The sequence below is a fragment of the Lampetra fluviatilis genome, chromosome 5, assembly GCF_964198595.1.
Source record: "Lampetra fluviatilis chromosome 5, kcLamFluv1.1, whole genome shotgun sequence".
Lineage (NCBI taxonomy): Eukaryota > Metazoa > Chordata > Hyperoartia > Petromyzontiformes > Petromyzontidae > Lampetra > Lampetra fluviatilis.
In genome coordinates, this window is record NC_136279.1 from 15186458 (window position 1) to 15206479 (window position 20022).

A 20022-nucleotide genomic window follows, 5' to 3' on the forward strand; every position below is an offset into this window, starting at 1 on the left:
ATGACTACATCATTCAGGTCGAACAACTTTACTTATGTAACTTACGGATTTTAATTGTCACCGTTAGGAAACGGCGAAACCGTAGCTATTTAAAGCTTAATCCCTGGGCAGTAGGGGGGGTTGGATGTTGCTATTAATAGAAGCGGCTCCAGTAGAGCGTCTTTGAGCAGTTGGGAAATGCAGTACAGTACAACTCTTTATTGTCTCCGTGATAGAGGGCCGGGGGGGGGACCATGTAATTCACAGAAGCAGAATTGTGGATAATGGGGTGGATTGAACCCCCGAGTGGGAACTCTGACGGTTGAGCGCTGTCCTCCATCGTCGCCCACATTATTGGTTACGACGATGCGACCATAGCGACTGCGATCCGTTAGTCCGCGCATCCGCATTGGCACATGACTCCCAGTGTGGCGTAATTGAAACACCACCGCGTGCAGCATCACAATGGTTTGATTCCTGGGGGAACATTTGTAGCTCGTTTGCATTTTTACACTTTTAGTTTTTTTTGTTTCACAGAGGTAGTGCGTTCGCCACTTGTCGCAGAGGTTTTGCGGTTTGAATTAAAGCGGCCGCCCTGATTAATCCTGCAGCTGTATTATCTGTAGAAAATAGTATGCGCCGTCTGCTTCAGTGGATGTTAAAGATCCCGTGAAGTAATTCGCAAGAGTAGGCCATTGCGTGCCAATGTCGTGGTGTAAATTCTCAAAGTTTAAAAAATTATGCACAAATCAACATCGCACCCAACTTCAAACATTTAAAAAGTCCAGAGATTTGGTGAGGCTTTCCAGGATGGAACAACAAGCACGTCGTGTTGTTCTTGGCGTTGCCTGTGTAAACGTTGGAGCGCGTGTGCACGTGTGGACGCATGTAGGCAGTTGCTGCCTGACTCGGCGGACGCTGATCATTATCGCCATCGTCGCCACGGTGTTGATCATCGCAGGAGTTGCCGCGGCCGTGGCACTCATACGTACGTATGCGCTCGCAAACCATGGGTTCACGCGCACGCCAGGTTAACGCGCGTAGTGCACGTGAAATGGGGCTATAACACCACTGAGGAGAAGCGTGGGGATGCGTAGTACCGGCTCGCTGCACTGCACGTTAATCACAAGCAGTGCATACGACTCCAGAGCGTGAGAATAGGCGGGAGAGGGGAGGCTCGTGGGGACGAGTCACGTGACACGGGTCGGCTAAAGGAGTAAATGGTCAAATGTGCTTTCGAGATCATAAATCAGAGGTAAGAGTTAAGTTGCGTTATTTATTAATTTCAATATCCCTGCTTCATATTGTTATTGCTACTTAAACCTGACACTTTATTGTCCTTCCCTGCACCTCCTATTTACACGGCTCGCTACGTATGGTGTGAAAGAAGTTCAACATGCATAGTTATTTAAATTGTTCAGCCAATATGGGCCTTTAAGGTGTGTCTGAACTCTACTTCAGTAGTTGGTGCGAGTAAATCTGACACCACACACACACACAACCCTCGCCCACGGAGACGGAGGCACTCGTGAGCTTGTACAGACAGGGATGAGGCCGTAGGCACTCGAACCGTCGTGTGAATCCCAACTGTGTGGAGTGATGAGTGGTTGTCCACTCCGATGTGTGGGTCTTCTCCAGACACTACGCTTTCTTCCCAAACGTGCATTGATAGAATTGACCCAATAACCCAATAAGTATAACCCGTAAAAACAAAGTTTTCCACTATAAATGTTTTATATGCGTGGCGGCTAGAGTCCTCTCGTCCTCTGGCTTGAGATGGCTGCCACCTATGGGTCAGATGATTGCATTGCACCATTAAGCAATTGGTAATTAAGTATAATATTTTTGTCCTAAAAAGTGTAAAATTTAGGAAAAACATTTTCACGAACATTAATTGTCACGCACAACGAGTCTGTGTGGAAAATGTCAGCTCGATTGGATCACGGGAAGTGGGTTAAAAAACGACCGAAAGATTTGCATGGTCCTAAGCAAGCAAGCGAACTTAATATAAAGGATTTAAAAATGCAGGACCCTCCTGAAAAAGCTTTTGAGACTCCAGAGTCGACGGCGTTGATATGATTATTATTGCTGTTGTGTGCGTGCATGAACTCTCTGCATACGATCAGGCAGTGTGGTTCTGCCAGCTCTTTGGGGGCTCTAAGCAACAAAAATATTTTTGGGCATCGCATGACTACAAATGTTATCTTCTGGATAAGCGGCGTAACAAGGTAATGCACCAATTACAATGATAAATATTTTAGAACTGCTATTAAACATTGTAATTGGTGCACCCTTGTTATTTTATGAACCTGAGCTACTGGGCTGGGGCGGGGTGTCCCAAGCTCTGGCTTGCTCTGTTTTTGCTGAGCCTCTCCACTGTACAGGTCTCACTTCCTTGTAAGAATAAGAGAATACAATAAATAATCTCTTGCCTGAGGCCAAACTACGGTTCCTAACACGATCCAAAGACAACTGCACGGGCATGCCAGGCGAGTCTTGTGGCGAGACCACCTTCGGCCAAAGCCGCTATGTCCTCTGCTTGTTTTTTTAAATTATTATTACCCAACCCTGGATGGCAGGAACAAGATCTGCACGCACAGGGTAACTGTAAATTTGCTTGGCGATTTCAAGCGCAGTTTGTGTTTACACACGGACCCAGGGAGGGGTCTCCTCTTCGCCGTGTCATGCTTGCAGGGAGAACTTGTTTTTTTGCGTAAGAATGTGGCATTGGACAAAGTTGCATGGGCATGGTGCTCAGGGGCGACCCTTCCATATAGGCGAACGAGGCGGTTGCCGAGGGCACCAAGTTCAGTGGGGCGCCAAATTCGAGGGGAAAAAATACTAATTGAAAACATAAAATAACGAAGATGTAATTTTTTTTCTATTCCCGTACAGAGGGAATATTAATTATAATTACCGGTAATTTCTCAACATTTCTGAGAATTTATTAATGCACAAATAAATACCATGATTCGAACTGAAATATATTGTCTAGCTGTCGTTTACAAATCTCTTCTGAAAAATTTGTATCTCTTTTATCTGATCTCAGAAACATTGGTTGTACAGACGGATGGACAAACCGAATAATTATGCCTCTGTTTAAAAAAAAAATGGTTAAAAAACATAAAATGTAACATAATAGGGGCAAGATGTTTCCCAGTTTACCAAAAAACTTCAGCCTAGATCTGCCCTTGGGGTTTGGGGGCATGTATTGCATGGTTCGCCATAGGGCCCCATTTGCTGGCAGCTAGTCTAGGGCCACCCCTGATGGTGCTCGCCCTGAAACACATTGCGTGGCTTGTCACCTGGAATAAGCATGCTCAAGCAGAGGGTTCGTTAGTTTCAGACACGTCTTGAGTTGCAGCTGTATTTCGATGCTACATTAACTTGTGTTGTAGTATGACCAGGTAAAGGCATAGTTATGCAGTGTACAGGCGGTGCAACTGCACCTGGGCTAACGGACCGCAGCAGCCCAGGTGCCGGGCATCGAAGGAGCGGGGAGATTTTTAAAGGGGGCCCCCATTTCATTGCTAGCACCGGGGGCCCATGCTGGCCAGTCTATGCCACAATCACCGGGCTAAACTACGTGTGTGTTTGCATGTGTGCAGTGCTGAAGGATCCGTGTCAGTCCGACTCTGTTCGTTGTAATGGAGTCAGAGACTGCGTCAACGGCACAGACGAGCACGGATGCGGTAAGGAACAAACAGCGCACGGGGCTACACCGAGCACGCACACTGGTGCGGTGTGGAAACACCAGCAATGGGAGACAAAAGCGGTCCGGCATGGTACTGGCTACGCAACCCACTCGTGAGCTTTGCCAGCCTTCATAGGTGGCCACTACCAGCACTTGCCCCAACAACCTGCACAGGCTACATAGGGATCTTTGTCTTTGTGTGGAGAGCAGCACGCAGCAGTGGAGATCAAGCGTACCTGCAGGTGTGGAACACGGCAGCCGGCGTGTTTGCCATGGTGTGTTTCGAGAATTTCACAAGGGTCTACGCCGAGCAGGCCTGCGCGCTCATGGGATACGACAGGTGACGCTCAACGCAGGATCTCGCGCACACCCACGCTGCCCTTCAACCCATGGCGCGAGCGGGTACCGCACCACACTTGAACGCAGGGCTGTCTCGCAACACCGCAGCAGGAGCTCCACGGGGCTGGCACGGGGAAAGAACACCGCGATAGTGTTGTGGAGCCACATTCGATGGCTTTGGAATCATTATTAGCTGTGATTTGGAGACTTTCTGCCATTCTCGTGAAGCGTGCCATGTTGTGTGATGGTTTTTCATTGTTTTTGTGCGTGTGGTTGTAGCAGCGGTACTGTCACGTGGAGTCCGATCGCACCTTCGGCGGGGGCTGTCGTCGCCGTGAGCACCGATGCTGCTGAAAATGCCAACCTACAGCTCGCCTACGCCCCAAGGTCAGCTCTACGCCGCGACTTGCACACACCCCGCTTCTTCTTCTTGGTTCTTTCGGTAAAGTCACGTAGAAGGGAAGTAATAAAATAATAATAATGGAAACTAATAAAATAATTATTTTATTATGTTTTATTTTTATTATTTTATTATTTCCCTTCTACGTGACTTTACCGAAAGAACCAAGAAGATGAATCCCTGCAGTCACGAAAGCTTTAAATCGAAATTTACCCCGCTTCTTCTTCGATGCCTCGTTGTTTGCGACCGTGGGGGCTCTCCCGGTCGAGCCGCACCAACGCGGCGTTGCTTCGTGAAAGTTTCTTCCAGTGTCGTCTTCTTCACTGATCTGTCTTCACTGCTTCCTGCTCTGGTCTCTAAACTCACCGTCCCAGCTGATACGCGGTCGGCCACGGTCTCTTGAGTCATCTACTCGTCATTCCAACACTTTGCATGCTTTTAGCCTTCGTGGGCTTCTGTATATGTCCATAATGTTGGAGCTTCAGTCTCTGTTGTATTTATAAGAGTCTTGTTTAAAGTTCTGTAAGTACTCGATACCACCACGTGATAGGTGTTCTTCAAGTGATTGATGTAACAAAAAGACCCTTGGTATTACATTATATCTTACCGAATGCTAAAAAAAATGAACCTTTTTCCATTGCTGGATGAACACCTCCCTACACCGTGTTGGTCATAGGGTGTAGTGTTGTTTGACTATACCTCCCCATGCCGGTCAACGTGGCGTGGTGAAGGGAGGGTCCCAGTATCAGTTAAGATCTCTATCACTCACCACTGGTTGTTAGCCATGGTCAGGAATATTAATTGAGGTGGCCAGGTTCATAGAATAGTTCATAAACCTAAATTTGAAGCTTTCATGACTGCAAGGATTCATATTCTTGGGTTTTTTCGGTAAGTCACGTAGGTAAAAAATTTAAATTAAATAAAAATCACGACGTTTCGGAGGTAACACAAGCCTCCGTCTTCAGGTGGAACCATCACAGCACGCTCGCTGTATCAAGTATCTCTTGGAATTTCTCATTTACTTGATACAGCAAGCGTGCTGTGATGGTTCCACCTGAAGACGGAGGCTTGTGTTGCCTCCGAAACGTCGTGATTTTTATTTTATTTTAATTTTTTACCTACGTGAATAGTTCATGAACCACTGCATCACTGCTCCACCCATTCTATTTATGGGTTCTAGTGAATTAAATGTTTCTTGATAATGTGACGTGGCCGTAATTACACCGTGATTAATGTATCCCCTCTCTCTTTCCACAGCAATTGCCCGGGTAATTTCGTCAGCATTTCGTGCCTAGGTGAGTTCACGTTGCATGTTAAATGCAGCGTTTGCATGGTCGTTGGTTGCGTGGAAGTGGAGAAGCATGGGGTGTATATGTTTTGTGTGTGTGTGTGTATATATATAGATATAGAATTTGTTTTTTCTTATCATTAAATTGACTTGCCGAAGACTGGTACCAGCAGTGTCAAAATTGGGCTCTTTGGAGTAGCGACGCCACTACAGGAGCAACTATATCAAATAATACGGACGAAACGTCAAATATCTTAGACGCACACATGACGGTAAAATGAAAAAAGAGTTAAAATCAGATTAAATCACAATGCACTATCTGGCTGGACATATACTATTCCACCCTTGCTTATAAGCCTGTGTTTGTGGTGAACTTTGTCGTGTGTTTGCATGTGGCGTTTGCGTTGCCGTGTGTCACTGCTCGTGCACCGTGGGGTCGTGGCGTTCACGCAGCGTGCCCGCATGCGGCATGAATGCGCGGTGTGTCCGCACGCCCACGTCGTGCGCCTTGGAGGCCGCGTACGGTGCATTCCGCTGTCCACACGCAATGCTCCCCATCGCTCCGGCCACCTATAGCAGAGTTCTTCTGTTTGACGGACCCGTTAAGGCCTCTTGGCAGTGGCCTGCCAGGGGATATGCCCGTCTGAGACTTAATGCGACAGATTAGTGAGATGCAAGAGCGGTAAACAAATTTCAAGTGAACTTTAGACAAAAGTTGCAGTGGGGACGACAGTGAGGTGAAAGCGAGACCGACGAGAGAGAAAGAGAGACTGTTTAGTCTGCTCTGTCGCGTTGCTGCATGCTGTCGTGTGGTGTGTGCGCGCGCCTGTGCTCAGCGTGTGGGTCCAGCACCAAGAGCACCTCGCGCATTGTCGGGGGGCAAGCTGCACAGTTGGGCTCGTGGCCGTGGCAAGTCTCGCTGCAATTTAACGGCCATCACACGTGTGGCGGGACGCTTCTGACCCCCACGTGGGTGCTCTCTGCCGCCCACTGCTTTCAGGGGTGAGTGTTCGTCCGGCACTGTGCTACACCCGCGCCGCTCGCGAGCACTGGGGTCGCCGCGATGTGACCTTGCGATAAGTCGCATGATATTCGGCCCACATTAATAACATTTGTCCGTTTTGCAAGATATTACCACAGGGCGATTGTCTTGTCACTCGTTTTAATTATCGAAAGTGTGTGTTTAATCCTCCTGACGAAAGATTCATGAAACGGCAAAGACAATCTTTAAAGTTATAAATAAATACGTATTGCCCGTGAAATTTGTGCCTTACAAAACTTGTGTGGAGTAATTCAATGTTATGGTAATTATGACATAATTTTTGTATTGGGTTTGATAAAAAAAAATTCTGGTGTTGCTAGCAGCGCGTGCATTGTAAGTGCTGAAGATTGTGAAGTTATGAAGGTTGAGAGACTGACAGATGCAGGCTTGTGCTGAGAAAGCTGCAGTGTAGAAGCTGATGAGCAATAATTATTTGCACTGGAAGTACACCACTGAACCAAATAAACACGCTTAAGTCAACCCAAGTTCCAACTTGCAGCATGCACCACGACACGAACTTGTCTTGTTTTTTTTGCTTGTCATTTCCCCCAGTTGTATCCCCCCCCCCTCCCTCTTGTGTCGAGGGGGCACTCCGAGAAGTAAATTTCATGCCCCGTGTCCGGGACACTCTTGAAGGCCCCCATAGGCTCGGGTAGCTGGTGCGATAGCAACGAAGCAATCGTTTGCTCGTCCAATACGCAGGGCGCTAAGGCAGTCCCATTTAATCTAATTTATTTATTATAATACGCGCCTTTATTACATGTGTTTCATATGTAACATAAAGGACTGCACTGGCAGTGCTGTACAAGCACAGGCCAAAAAAAACATCACCGCCTGTAGTTTTTAGCAAAGGTTTGCAGTGTTTTGCTGCCAGGAATGTGGATGCTCTGGTGAGTTCTATGGAATACAGGCGAGGGTTTGTTCATACGGCCCTAATTGTGTTAAAAGAGGGGAGGGATGTGAGATGCCATATTGGAGGAGGGGATCGGGTATGGTCGGTTCTGGCTCAAGATGTTATCGGTCTCTCTGAGGTAAAGCGCGTGCCAAGTCTTCAGAGTGTGAAGGATTGAGGCATTCATGAGCTGGACAGTGCGGTGTGTTCAGAGAAGGCTGGGAGTGGCAGGCTGACGCTGCTAAACTTGAGACTGCACCACTGGCCCGTCTACCTGCATTCCTGGAGATGCACTGTGTGCGGACGATAATCATGGTTACCGCACTAGGGAGGTGTGCATGTTTGACAAGCGTCCGTAGCCATACTTTTTTCACACTGTACGTATCCAACCATGCTAAGTGGAGGTGGAGGACAACACATTAAGCACAATAAACAGTTCTAAATGAAAGTGTGTACGTTACAAAAAATATAACAATGACATTACAAGTTTAACAGTAACATACAGAACCTCTAAAATGGCGAATTAACCCCGTTACATTACTTCTCCATCATGTGCCATACGACAGCCTAATAAGAGCAGCAATGTACACGTGCGCACGCATTACGTACACACGTGCGCGTGCACAAACATTGCCCTCCGTTCACATTGCACGCACACGTCCCGCGCGGTCGGCACGACGCGCTCGTGACCAGACGAGGTCGTTCTCTCCGCTGGCGCTGGGGGGGTGGGCGGTGCACGGGCGACAGAGGTTGACGCCATGCTCGTTGGGCCGGGAGAACCCACTCCGATTAATTACCTCGGACCCGACATGTGGAACGTAACGTGAAATATGCATTGCGCATCAAAAGAATGCAAGAAAGGTCGCATCTTCCCTGTTTGGTTGTTGACGGCACGTTGATTTTGGTGTCGCGTCGAAGCATTTCGTGAAGTCCCAGTGAAATTCCCTGCTCCAGGCTGGGGATCCATATCCGAGAGGAGGGTGACCTCACCTCGAACCTCGCAGGCAGTTCATCAGCATGAATTCAAGCTAACCACACTGCTGATTGAACACTATGTCAAAACGGCTCAAGAGTTTGCTGGTCTTGAAAAAATGGTGCTGACGTTATGCACTCACAGAAGGCTGTGGGGCCGATCTTGAGAGGCTGAACTCTTTCTGTGTAGGAATCCATGCAATGTAGATTATAGCACTGTTGGTGGAAAGTGCGTGAAAGTAATGAGCAAGAGACTTTTGTTTGAAGCAAATCTTTGTTTGCGGATTGAAAAAAAATTGCAGCCACTTGTGAATTTACTCATTTATGCAAGACTCTCCACATGTTTTAATCATTGTGTCGTTTGACCATACTTCACCATGCTGGACTGGACGGTGCACATTGGTGATGGGTGGAGGCCCAGCGCTGGTTAAGACATCACTCGCCACTGATATTTGTCGTGGCTCGGAATTGAACTGAGGTTGCTGGGTTTCTTGCAAAGTTCCATGAACACTGCTCCTCCACCTCAGGAGTTCATGGAACTTTAATACAGCCCCCAAAGAGACCTGGGTTTTTGCATTCGTTATTCATCCAGTGGTCACAATCCTGCACGGATACAAATGAATTCCATCATGTGCTGGGCATCCATATTCTTTCAAATAATAATTGTATGATTACATGTGGGGTCTCCTCTTCTTCCCCTGTGGATGGGGGGGGGGGGGCCCTACCATTTTATCGATGTGAAAAGTTTCTCAGCTGGGCACTCAGAAAAATTATTACATTCATGCATCCATTGCTCTGTTCATGCAAGCGCTAGTTGGAAGCTTGATGTTTGTGTTTCTGGTGCGGTGTGCTGCAGGGATATGGCGACCAGCGATAGCTGGCAGGCGAACCTGGGCATCATCAATCAGCCCGGCTCCAACACCCACAGCATCTCCAAAATCATCACCAATTCGCAATACGTGGACAACACCAACAACGACTACGACATCGCCCTCGTGAAGCTCGGCAGCCCAATGAGCATGAGCAACAGTGCGTGTCCTCCACACTACGGCACAAACTCGCCAAATCCGCGCACACGCACGAACTCCACGCGATCGGCTGAACACCTGTGCAAAGACCAGAGACAGACCCCCACCTCCCCCCACAGCTGTACGGACTGTTGGGGGACAGGTGCTATTAACGGGCACCAATTAAATTTGGCACAGAGTATGAGGTGGTGGTGGTGGTTTGGCCACCGCCATGCTCGGCTGCGGTTGTCTCCCCGTTACTGTTGTTCGCGCATTGCACCACGTACTAATTTAAGGCCAAGTCGACCTAGGAGGAGGGGGGGGGACCTTGGGACCGTTTCAGATGATCATCACTGACCTTTATCCGTGGTCTGGAATCGTACTCTGGTCGCCGGGTTGTGCAGCACGTTGCACTTGTTATTAAGCAGCCACTCTGCACTGCGTGTGTGTGCGCACGTGCCCTGGTATGCGCACTCGGAGCCCGTAGTGTTTGCACGATCACCTTGCCGAGTTGGTTGGTTGTGGTCACTGCATTGTATTCGCGTATTTAAGTGCACTGGACTAATGTTCTCGTTTTTTTGTTGCTGTGTCGTAGCGATCGGTCCAGCTTGTTTGCCAAACTACCAAACGGATTTCGCAGTGGGAATGAACTGCTGGATCACAGGGTGGGGTGCCACAAAGGTCTCAGGTAACGTGGTTTCTTGCCCTCGCTATACCACCGTCACTTCCTTGTGCACTCGCGGGCATCGTGGTTAGTGCACTGTGCCCACGGGGGCCCACACGGGGTCCTCTGGACCCGGATAGCTGGGGCCCATGGGGCCCACGAAGCCAAGCAAGGCTGTGAAAGTCTTTTATGTTGAGGCCAGAGTCAAGGCCAGTCGAGGGATGATCCTCCAGGCTGAACATGGCTCATGATGATGACTCGTTTGTGTTACGGTGCGAGGGCATGTGCTGACCTGTATTTGCTTGGATGTGTGTGCTTTTGTGTGACATGCAGGTGCCGCATCGCCGACTCTTCAGGAAGTTATGGTGCCGATACTGAGCACCGAAACATGCAACGCCGGAAACTCTTACAATGGGCAGATCACGTCGCGCATGGTGTGCGCCGGCTACATGGCAGGAGGCCAGGATGCATGCCAGGTAACGCACGAGCCACCAGAACGTTGGGTCATCTACACATTCCACATGCACGCGCACATAAGCAGCCTACGGTACAACACACGAGGAGAGTTGTACAAAAATGCGTCACGGCGGAATTATCAGTATCATCCGCCATGGTAAAATTCACTGCTAGATGGACGCATTCCCATGCCAGCACCGTCTCTTGCAGTCCTGCGATGTAGTAATTCAAGCAGTACGTGCACATGAGCTGGATGTCCGCTCGGGCGTGAAATCCATTCCTCAGCGCTTCTTATTGACCAATCAACCATAATCTCTTCTCACCGCTTGTCATGAACAGGCCCACTTATTACACCTTTTAACCTGTGTATTGTCTATAATTCAAATTTATGTGGTAGATTGTAGGCAATAAAGGTAACGAGACAAAGGTCTGCTTCACCACTGAAAACGAAACGTTGAATTCAGCCTATGGGTGTTCCTGACTAATGTTTTGCAGAAGCATGTGTCCCGGTGTAGACATTCTGAGCCGCCTCAGCAGGCGGGCCTGCTGGGTTGTGTGCCGCAATTATTAGGTTGGGATCCACGTAATCTATGGGGCCCGTTTAGCGTAAATGAGAACAGCAGTGGCAGAATCATCAGTAACATTAATGAGAGTTCAGAATCGGTGGTGGAGAGTCGTATACTCTGATGTTTGTCATCATCATCATCAGCTATGATCTATCAACAATGAGATTACAGTAACACCCCGATTTACGTCCTCCTGCTTAACGTACTCAACTTAGTGAAACCAAATCCCATTTTATGTACTGTGGTAGCTCGCCATTACGCACTCGAGATTTACCAACTTAACCATTAAGCCCCACATTTTTTACATTCTCGGCAAACATTCAGGCGCCAGATGTCCAGAAGCGCCCAAGCAAGCGTTGGCGTCCCTGACCGACTCTCGGTTATTTTGCGTGTACTCTGTTAATATTTTTTCCCCCACATAGCGTATTTAATTACATTATTTCTTATGGCGAAAAATGCTTCGATTTAGAGACTTTTGATTTACGTTCTGGTTTTCTGGAATGCATCCTGGGCCTAGACCGGGGTACATCTGTTCCTCCAGCACGAGCCGATTTCATTGCTCGATGTCAATGGTTGACATTCCACTCCGTCGACTCGGATGTTCTTGATCTCATTCGTGGTTTTTTCGAGTGTGGTCACTTATACATAGACAAAGAAATTAAGCAGACTTGGGACAAATGCTGTTATTGAGAACCTGTGAAGGCCGGCACGACACACGAGGGGCTGGGTTGCCAGCACCATTCCTCGTGGCGATGTTTACACACCGCACCAGGTACTCATTTGATGTGGAGTCGACCTGGGGTAGACCCAGGACCTGGTTAAAAAATTGTCACTGGTGTTGGCCGTGAGAAGGATTCAAACTCAGGTTGTCAAGTTCGTAGTGCAGCGCGCTAACCACTGCACTATCGCTCCCCACATAGAAAGTTAAAACTGGTCCAGAGTTTGCCGGCTTAAAACAAATGCAAAGAGCAGTGGTCCAAAAGGCCTTTAGGCCTATAAACCTAAATTGTATTTTGATGTTGTAATATTTTAATTAACTGCACCGGTGTAATACAATGTGTTATGTATACTGTGTGTGCTGCAGGGAGACAGTGGAGGCCCTCTGGTTTGCCAAACCGGTACCAGCTGGTTTGTTGTCGGGGCCACCAGCTTTGGGGAGGGATGCGCACTGACCAATTTCCCTGGAGTGTATTCCCGCGTCTCGGCGTACCTCGACTGGATACACGGAACAATGCAGGCAAGGCACACAGTTCACCCAGCACATCGCTGCACCGTGATGCACGCATCCCACTCGTGCTCAATGACTCTGCACCCCACAACGCATGGCACGCAATGCCACCATTCGTGAAGACGCCATGGAGAGCTGTCAAACGTCACAACGCGGCACAACACAACCTGCCTACAACATGACACGCATGTCTCATGCCACGTGTTAGGTGTTTGGCTACTGTGTACATGACGTGTGCAAATGTGTAAAAAAAAATTTACATACATGCTTTGCATGTGTACTGCTTCGAGTTTATAGTTTATATTAAAACTCTACAGTGAGATAGATGTAAAAAAATGCTCGACACATTAGTCAATAACACTATGGCCTTAAAAGGCATAATAGGTAATTGGTGATATTTCTGCAAATTACATTTCTGGAAATGTTACCAAATAATTTGGATCGAGAGATACATTTATATACCATAGCAGTTCACCAGCTGCTTGGTCTGGGACTGTAATCATTCCCTTTGTTTGGTCGATGCCTCATTGCACGTGTGTGTGTGTGTGTACAGTGTACATTGTGCTAGTATTTGAATACACGTATAACAATTGTTCCTGTTATACTTTCAGGATGGTAACTGATTCTACAAACGGCAAGAGGGAAGGGACTTCACATCCCGTCGCCTCGTCAGGCCTCGCCCGTTCAGTGCTGGGATCACTTTGCCTGGCCACGTTATTCTTCACCTGCTTGAATCCTGCTTTGGTCTTGCCTGCCACGTTTTTCCTCGCCTTATCTCGCCTTGCCTTATCTCCTCTCATGCCTTGCCGTACTGGGACTTGCCTCTGACCCAGTGGCATTGCATGATTGGCATGAGCCCTATGCAAAAATTAAATGGGGCTCCCTGTTCCATTGGCGCCCCTCCTTTGTAGCTCGGCATCTGGGCCTCTCCAGCACCACGGAACCCCGGTTCAGTTGCAAAGCCGTTTGCATGCTACTCGATAGCTATGCCACTGCTCTGACACAGCATGTGCTTATAGACATGTGTTCGTGTGTATGCGCGCATACGCACCCATCTCCATTATTCCTACTCGTGCTATACAGTTATCAAGTCCACGTCTTTTGCGCCAGATGTTTGTTTTAGGACGAAACTTAACTCCGTTGCAGGAGCTATAAACGTTCGGTGGTGCACACCTGCATATGCAGCACCGTCGCAACAAGCCTGGTCAGCGCCAGTCGCATCGATGTCTGTGCACCTGAGTCGGACGCAGGACGGCCGTGCCCTTCACCATAAAATGAAGAACCTGGAGCTACCCCAACATTTTAGTGGCTTGCAATTCGGAAAGTCGCAATACGAGCGATGTTCAAAAAGTTTTTTATTTAAATAAAAAACACATTTAATGATTTACACTTTTTATTTTTTTATTTTACAAGAGTAATACTTCATTGTATTTTGAGTGCTGCAGTCAACAGAACGGTTGTTTCCTTGGCGTGGAGTCAAACGTTGAGACGCCGTCTCTGACCCATCTGGCTTTGCTCAGGACATGGCCATGCCGTTTAAAATGGTTTGGGCCCTAGATTAAAAAATTGTCACAAAGTTTTAATCTGCCTGTGATCCTGACCTGAACTGCAAAAACACACGTTCTTATAAGATTGTTTTTTATGTTATAGCGATTCTGCTGAAACGCATCCACGTGTGTAAGGGTTTTATATTCCGTCGCTGCTGTTTTTGTAGCTTCAAGGTGCAACTGCTTGACATGTGGGTGTCGCTGTGCAGGCCGTGACAATACAAACAGGACCATAAATCGTCTTTAACATCGCATAACATTTAGCAAGCTGCAGGCAACACAAATGTCAAAAATTATCCATGACATCATTGTGCTTATCGGAGCAGAAGTCAAACTAATGGAATAATTTCATCATTTTGTATGATTGTCAATCTTGAAAAAAACGTGTATATTTAGTCTACATTCATTAAAATTTTTATGATTTTAATTGACTAATGAGTCACACTTTTTTTGTGAGTGGCGTACTTGGTTTTAGTGAGATACAAATCTCCAATCTGTAAAGCCCGTGGGTTTAGGACCAAGGTTTTATCGGCATCATCTGATTCACAAAGAATTAGGCCAGACGACCACCGAGTTGCCCGATCAAGAAAAAACTAATCCGGGAGTGATCGCAAATCATGCTTGTTTTTAATATCTTAAACATGACACCGGCTGCATAACTCAAACATGTTGTGCTTCTTTGGCACCGTATATTTGTTGACGTTTTAAATAACGGATTAAAATACATGCAGATGAATCTAAAGTCATGTGAGGTCACTTATTAGACTGACGCGCAATGTATTTCAAACGTCGACAGTACTGCGCTGTAGTTGAACAGCATGGCCCTTTTGTCAATCCGCTGCTGGATGAGGGGCCCCTCCCTCAAGCCGTGCGGGTCGTGGGGAGTTATTTAACCATACTTCAACCAGGGTGGTCGATCGCCCATTCGATGCGTCTACGGAGCTTCACCAATTTCAGGCCGCGCCAGTCAAATATTCGTGAAAACTGGTGCAATTAGCCAAATATATCACATGCTTAGCCCATGTTTTTGCCAACATATCGGTAGATATTTTTTCTAAGACTTATTGATAATTGAACTTGAGCTAGCAATTCTCTGCTCCGTGATGACAAGTTATCCTTTCCCCGCACCTCCGATTAGCACGATTGGCCACGTATGGTGCGAAAGAAGTCCCAACATACATACTTACATACAAGAGCATTATGAAAACACCAATGCTCAACCCATGTTGTCCTTCGTGTTCAGCTTGTTCTGGCTGTGCAACTGATGAAGGCTGCCCCATTCACGGTCTCGAGCAGTCGCAGAATGTCGTGTATGGTGCAGCCTATCGTACGCAAACAGCTCAGGGAATACTTAGTATGATGATGTGTGCTTTGCTATTTACTGCCTGATATGATTACACTCATGGCTTAGTGTAAAATTCTTAAATTGTCCAGAGCTTTAGGCTGCTGCTGATTACTCTTACAGTTTAATTATGATGAAGGAAATTTTAATATAAGTATGCATTCATTTTTTTCTCTTGCCAAGTGTGAAAAAAATTACTCGATGAATACAATTTTTACTTCGAACGTTTTATACAATGTCAGTTTAATCTCGATGGTTATAATTTGTATTGCTGATTATTGATGCTTTTTTACATAAGGGATGTGTGAAAGTTACACCCTGGTGTTGTCGCTCAAGTTGGGTGCGAGTGACCATTTCGTTAGGTGTGTTTTTATTTGAAGCTTCGTCAAGGGTGGCACGTGGCCCATGGAATGAATCGTTTGAGATCCCCTTTTTGTTGTAACTACCGCTCGTGCAATTATAAAACGGATTTTATCCTTCTGTTATGATTGACGCCCGTAATGTTTATCATGTTTTATTCTGCCGTGTGTGAACTACGAGTGTTAACGAGCTGTCGTCTTTACGAACGCGAATCCATTATGACGCGCGTGGAACCTCGTGGTGCCGGCGTCGTGCACGTGAGAATCGATCCACGTCACTTGATGTCGCATGTGATGCTGGCTTTTGTGAAAAATGTGTTTCTGAAAATCCTGCAAGCTTCTGCAGATTGCACGCGGCCCCGCACACGACATCGATACAAGCCTTGAATCGTGACTCCAAATAGTGGCAATCGAATTGTGTGGATGGGCAGCATCATTATAATCCACAATGGTGATAACGATGCAAACGCCAACACGTGGGATTGTGCCATCAGGGTTCTGTGTGTTCCCATTGGTGCGCTCTTGAAGGTGCCTCGCTGTAGTGTCCACATCATGACAACTGAAGTGTTGTTCTCTAAGGGAGTTGCCACTCTCCCCAGGTTGGTAACCAAGTCTGACACGACTTCCCACAGATACGTGTGCAGTGACGACAGGGACGGTCGAATTTGAGACAACACCCATTTGTTAACACTTACGTATTTCCAGCATATAACTGAAGAGGCCTCTTCACCCGTTTATTAACAGTAAGCACTCCCAGGCGAGCTCCCACCCGTCCTCTCAACGAGACGACCTGATCTGGCCCTGGCTAGGCACAGATCCCGACTAACGGCCACACGAAGTCGGCCCTCAGAAGGACATCGACCTTCGCTGCTTTGGAGTCGCACCGCTGGCTTGCTCTGGCCGGCCCTTTGAAGGACAGCGACCAGAGGAGTTCCAGGGACTAGCTGGCTGGCCTTCGATCTTCACTGGTTCTTCACCTTGACCCGTTTCCAACGTCTGCCTCGGGCTCTCTGGCTCCTCCGCCTTTTATATGCACTTGCCACCGAGGGGCGGGGCTGTGTGGGATCACAGCATCCCCCCACAGCCCCCCCAGGGTGGTAACCGTTTGCGGACGTGGATGTGGACACCCCTGTGTGCTTGTCCGTTTCCATCCCGTAACACTCCTACACGTGTACAAACACAGAGCAGATGTCGCGGTGGCGAGATATTAACTACCTCGTATACAGGTCGTGGGTAATATCCCTACCCTGACGCCTGTATATTTGGAGTGTGCATGTTCTCCCCGTGGTCATGTGGATTTTCCTCCGTGTTCTCCGGTTTTCCCCTCCACATATTAAATTATGCTTGAGTATTTGGCTGCTTTACATTCCCACATTAGAAGCCACTATGTTGAGCTATGATTTGTGGGCAGGTCGCTTCTGAAAGAAGCGCTTTAAAAGCTAAGTGGGCCTTGCCTGATAAAACAAACAACACAATATTCTTTTTCATATTCACTTGGGTTGGGCTTTCGCTGTCCATTCCAATCCCTGCTGCTTCAGCTTTGAATTGTGTAGGTCATGGGTTAGGTTGTAGGGGCTTCATTCAGGGGTTACTCTCGGGGTAAGATGTTTAAGGGTTAGGGACGGGGGCGCCTTATTCTGCTTTGCTCGCCGCATATCGACGGGGACCGTAGTCTCAGCCATTTTGTTTTATGTCGTCTATGTTGAACTTCTTTCGCACCGCATGTAGCCGACCGTGCTCATCGGAGGTGTTCCATCAGTATTGGATAATCGGAGGTGCAGGGGGGGGTGGGGGGGAACAAACTAAAGACAAAAAGCAGTTTTCAAGAAATGAGTTTACTCATCTAGGTCAGGGGTCGTCGACCTGTGCGGCTCCGAAATCGGCATGCGGCTCTTTGCCGACCGCTTTGTGACGTCATGCACGTTTGTATCCACAAGCTGGTCTTGAAATATTGAGATTTTTTTACCGAATAAAAAAAATGGCAATTGTTACTTTGGTTGCCCCCCACCCCGACCCCTCAACCCGACCCCTCATCGAGATTTAAAAGTTCACAGCTCCCAGTGGATTCCTGATATCGGAAGGAAAAGAGCGTTCCAGGCCGGTCGCTCATCGACTTCGCGGTTCCGCTAAATGCGAGTTGGATGAGCAATGATTTCAATGAAATCGATGGCGCCAATGGAAAGTTGTACGAATCAAGTTGGGTGTGACGACCCCAGCCCGTGTATGCCAGTATAATGACAAAGATGCCCCGTATAGCATGAATAGACGGTTGGGGCAAGTGCTGTTTAGTGAGCGCCTTTTGAAGGCTAGCACGGCACACGAGGGGGGTGGGTGGACAACATCACGCCCGGCCGCCTTTGTCTCCCCAATGGCGATGTTTACACACCGCACCAGGTACCCATTTGAGGCCGAGTCGACCTAGGGGAAGCCCATGACCGGGTCAGATAATCGTCACTGGTGTTGGCCGTGAGCGGGAATAGAACTCGGGTCGCCAGGTTCGTAGCGCAGCGCGCTAACCGCTACACCACCACTCCTCCCCACAGCATGATAAGCTCACACCCACGCACGTGCGTCTTGACGTTTGCACGAGCCCCCCACTCCGCAGCGTTGTATTTCGCGTCAGTCAAGATTTCGCTCACGCGCATGTAAATGCCCTTTGTCCTTTTAAACGCTCAGTTGAAAAACGAGTATTGCTCATTATTATTAAAGGCACGATTTAAACCCGGCCGTGAAGCCTGTCGTAATTAAGAGTGCTCAGAGTGGATAGCGATTGCAAAGTGCCTCGTGAGGCCTGGGGCAGGTGGGGTCCGCTCCCGACCAGGTCGAGGTGAAGATTGGCGACCTCCTCTTCAGCCACCGGCTCTTGCATGCTGTTGTCTGCAGCTCGGCACACAACCACGTGGCTGTTGTCTGCAGCTCGGCACACAACCACGTGGCTGTTGTCTGCAGCTCGGCACACAACCACGTGGCTGTTGTCTGCAGCTCGGCACACAACCACGTGGCTGTTGTCTGCAGCTCGGCACACAACCACGTGTCTGTTGTCTGCAGCTTGGCACACAACCACGTGTGAGCACCTGGACAAACAAACAAAATGCCTCCTTAAGCCACCCTCTTCCCCTACTGTGCCCGACATGAAGTTGCATTTATTTCCAATCGGCCACATTTGGCATCGTGTCATGGGAAGAAGGCATTTCCATTTGGAACTCTTGACAACGAGAAAGTGGCGACGTCGTATTTTGTCTAAGAACAGCACGACACGGCAGATACGTGTTCGCAGTGCTGCTGCTGCTAAAGTCTCTTCAACCGGCGTCTTGCCCACACCACCACCGTACCTGGTGCATGCTGATGTCACTCCACACGCACGCCTCTTGTTAACCCATTGAGCGATGACGTCCTTGCTGTGCGGGTCATGGAGGGTGATTCGCTGAGTTGGGGTTTGTGAAGGCGCTGAGTCATCGGCGTTAGTAGAGGACAGACCGGAGGGTTTCATCATCACCCTCGTCATGTACCTGACGCTGGACAAACGCGTGACTGTGGTGGCAGAGCACACACGAGACGAAGACCATATTGTTCAGAAGAAAATATCACCCAAGCGGAGTGAATTGATCACACCATCATATCGCCGGCACCCACCACCTGTAACATTACCCAGCAGTTTAACACGTGTGAGGCTTTCGCGACCAATATTATTCATAATCAACGTTTTTGGGTTTAGATCGCGTTATTTATAAATGTGTCGTAACCCTCCACCACCCGACACGGCCAATCAGTAAAAAAGTGTCACGTTGACAAAAGACAAATAGTTCACTGCTTTAGCCCACCGGTGCAGTGTTGAAGCGTGAAACCACAACATTTACAATTTTTGAGTAGTACGACGTTTCGCTGGTAATTGCATCCAACATCATCGGGCACTCCACACCGTGGAGTAAGCCACGTTAGGAGCCGCCACCCATCGCTGGCATTCCTCTCCGTGGGACCTTCTAAGGGCAGCAAAGCCGTGCTTACGTATTGCCAAACGCTAAATAAAGCGTAGACGTCTCTAGAATGACCCAGCCTGTTTGGGCAGCTGCCCTTGTTGTAGACGACGTTGTGTCGGCAGGGTCGTCACTTGAGTCTTGACGACTCCGCGGGCTATAAATTGACACGTCGCGTGGCTGGGCACGACTCCACATTCAAGAGCAGGGATCGCTCGTGTGGTCTGTGCTCATAAACCTCGTTTCCCCTTGCACAATAACAACAACAAGAAG

General features: G+C 48.2%; 1 protein-coding gene across 1 annotated transcript in view; it reads left to right on the forward strand.

Annotated features, from left to right (window-relative positions):
- The window catches only part of LOC144932260 (transmembrane protease serine 3-like), a 30870-nt gene extending 16412 nt beyond the window's left edge, over positions 1 to 14458 (forward strand). Inside the window, exons 3-13 of the mRNA XM_078856203.1 lie at positions 872 to 967; positions 3588 to 3671; positions 3884 to 4013; positions 4292 to 4399; positions 5670 to 5707; positions 6537 to 6702; positions 9463 to 9635; positions 10209 to 10301; positions 10611 to 10753; positions 12384 to 12536; positions 13139 to 14458. Of these exons, the coding sequence (XP_078712329.1) occupies positions 872 to 967; positions 3588 to 3671; positions 3884 to 4013; positions 4292 to 4399; positions 5670 to 5707; positions 6537 to 6702; positions 9463 to 9635; positions 10209 to 10301; positions 10611 to 10753; positions 12384 to 12536; positions 13139 to 13150 (1196 nt within the window). The 3' untranslated portion in view covers positions 13151 to 14458. The remainder of the gene's footprint in view (positions 1 to 871; positions 968 to 3587; positions 3672 to 3883; positions 4014 to 4291; positions 4400 to 5669; positions 5708 to 6536; positions 6703 to 9462; positions 9636 to 10208; positions 10302 to 10610; positions 10754 to 12383; positions 12537 to 13138) is intronic.
- The last annotated feature ends 5564 nt before the right edge of the window (positions 14459 to 20022 follow it).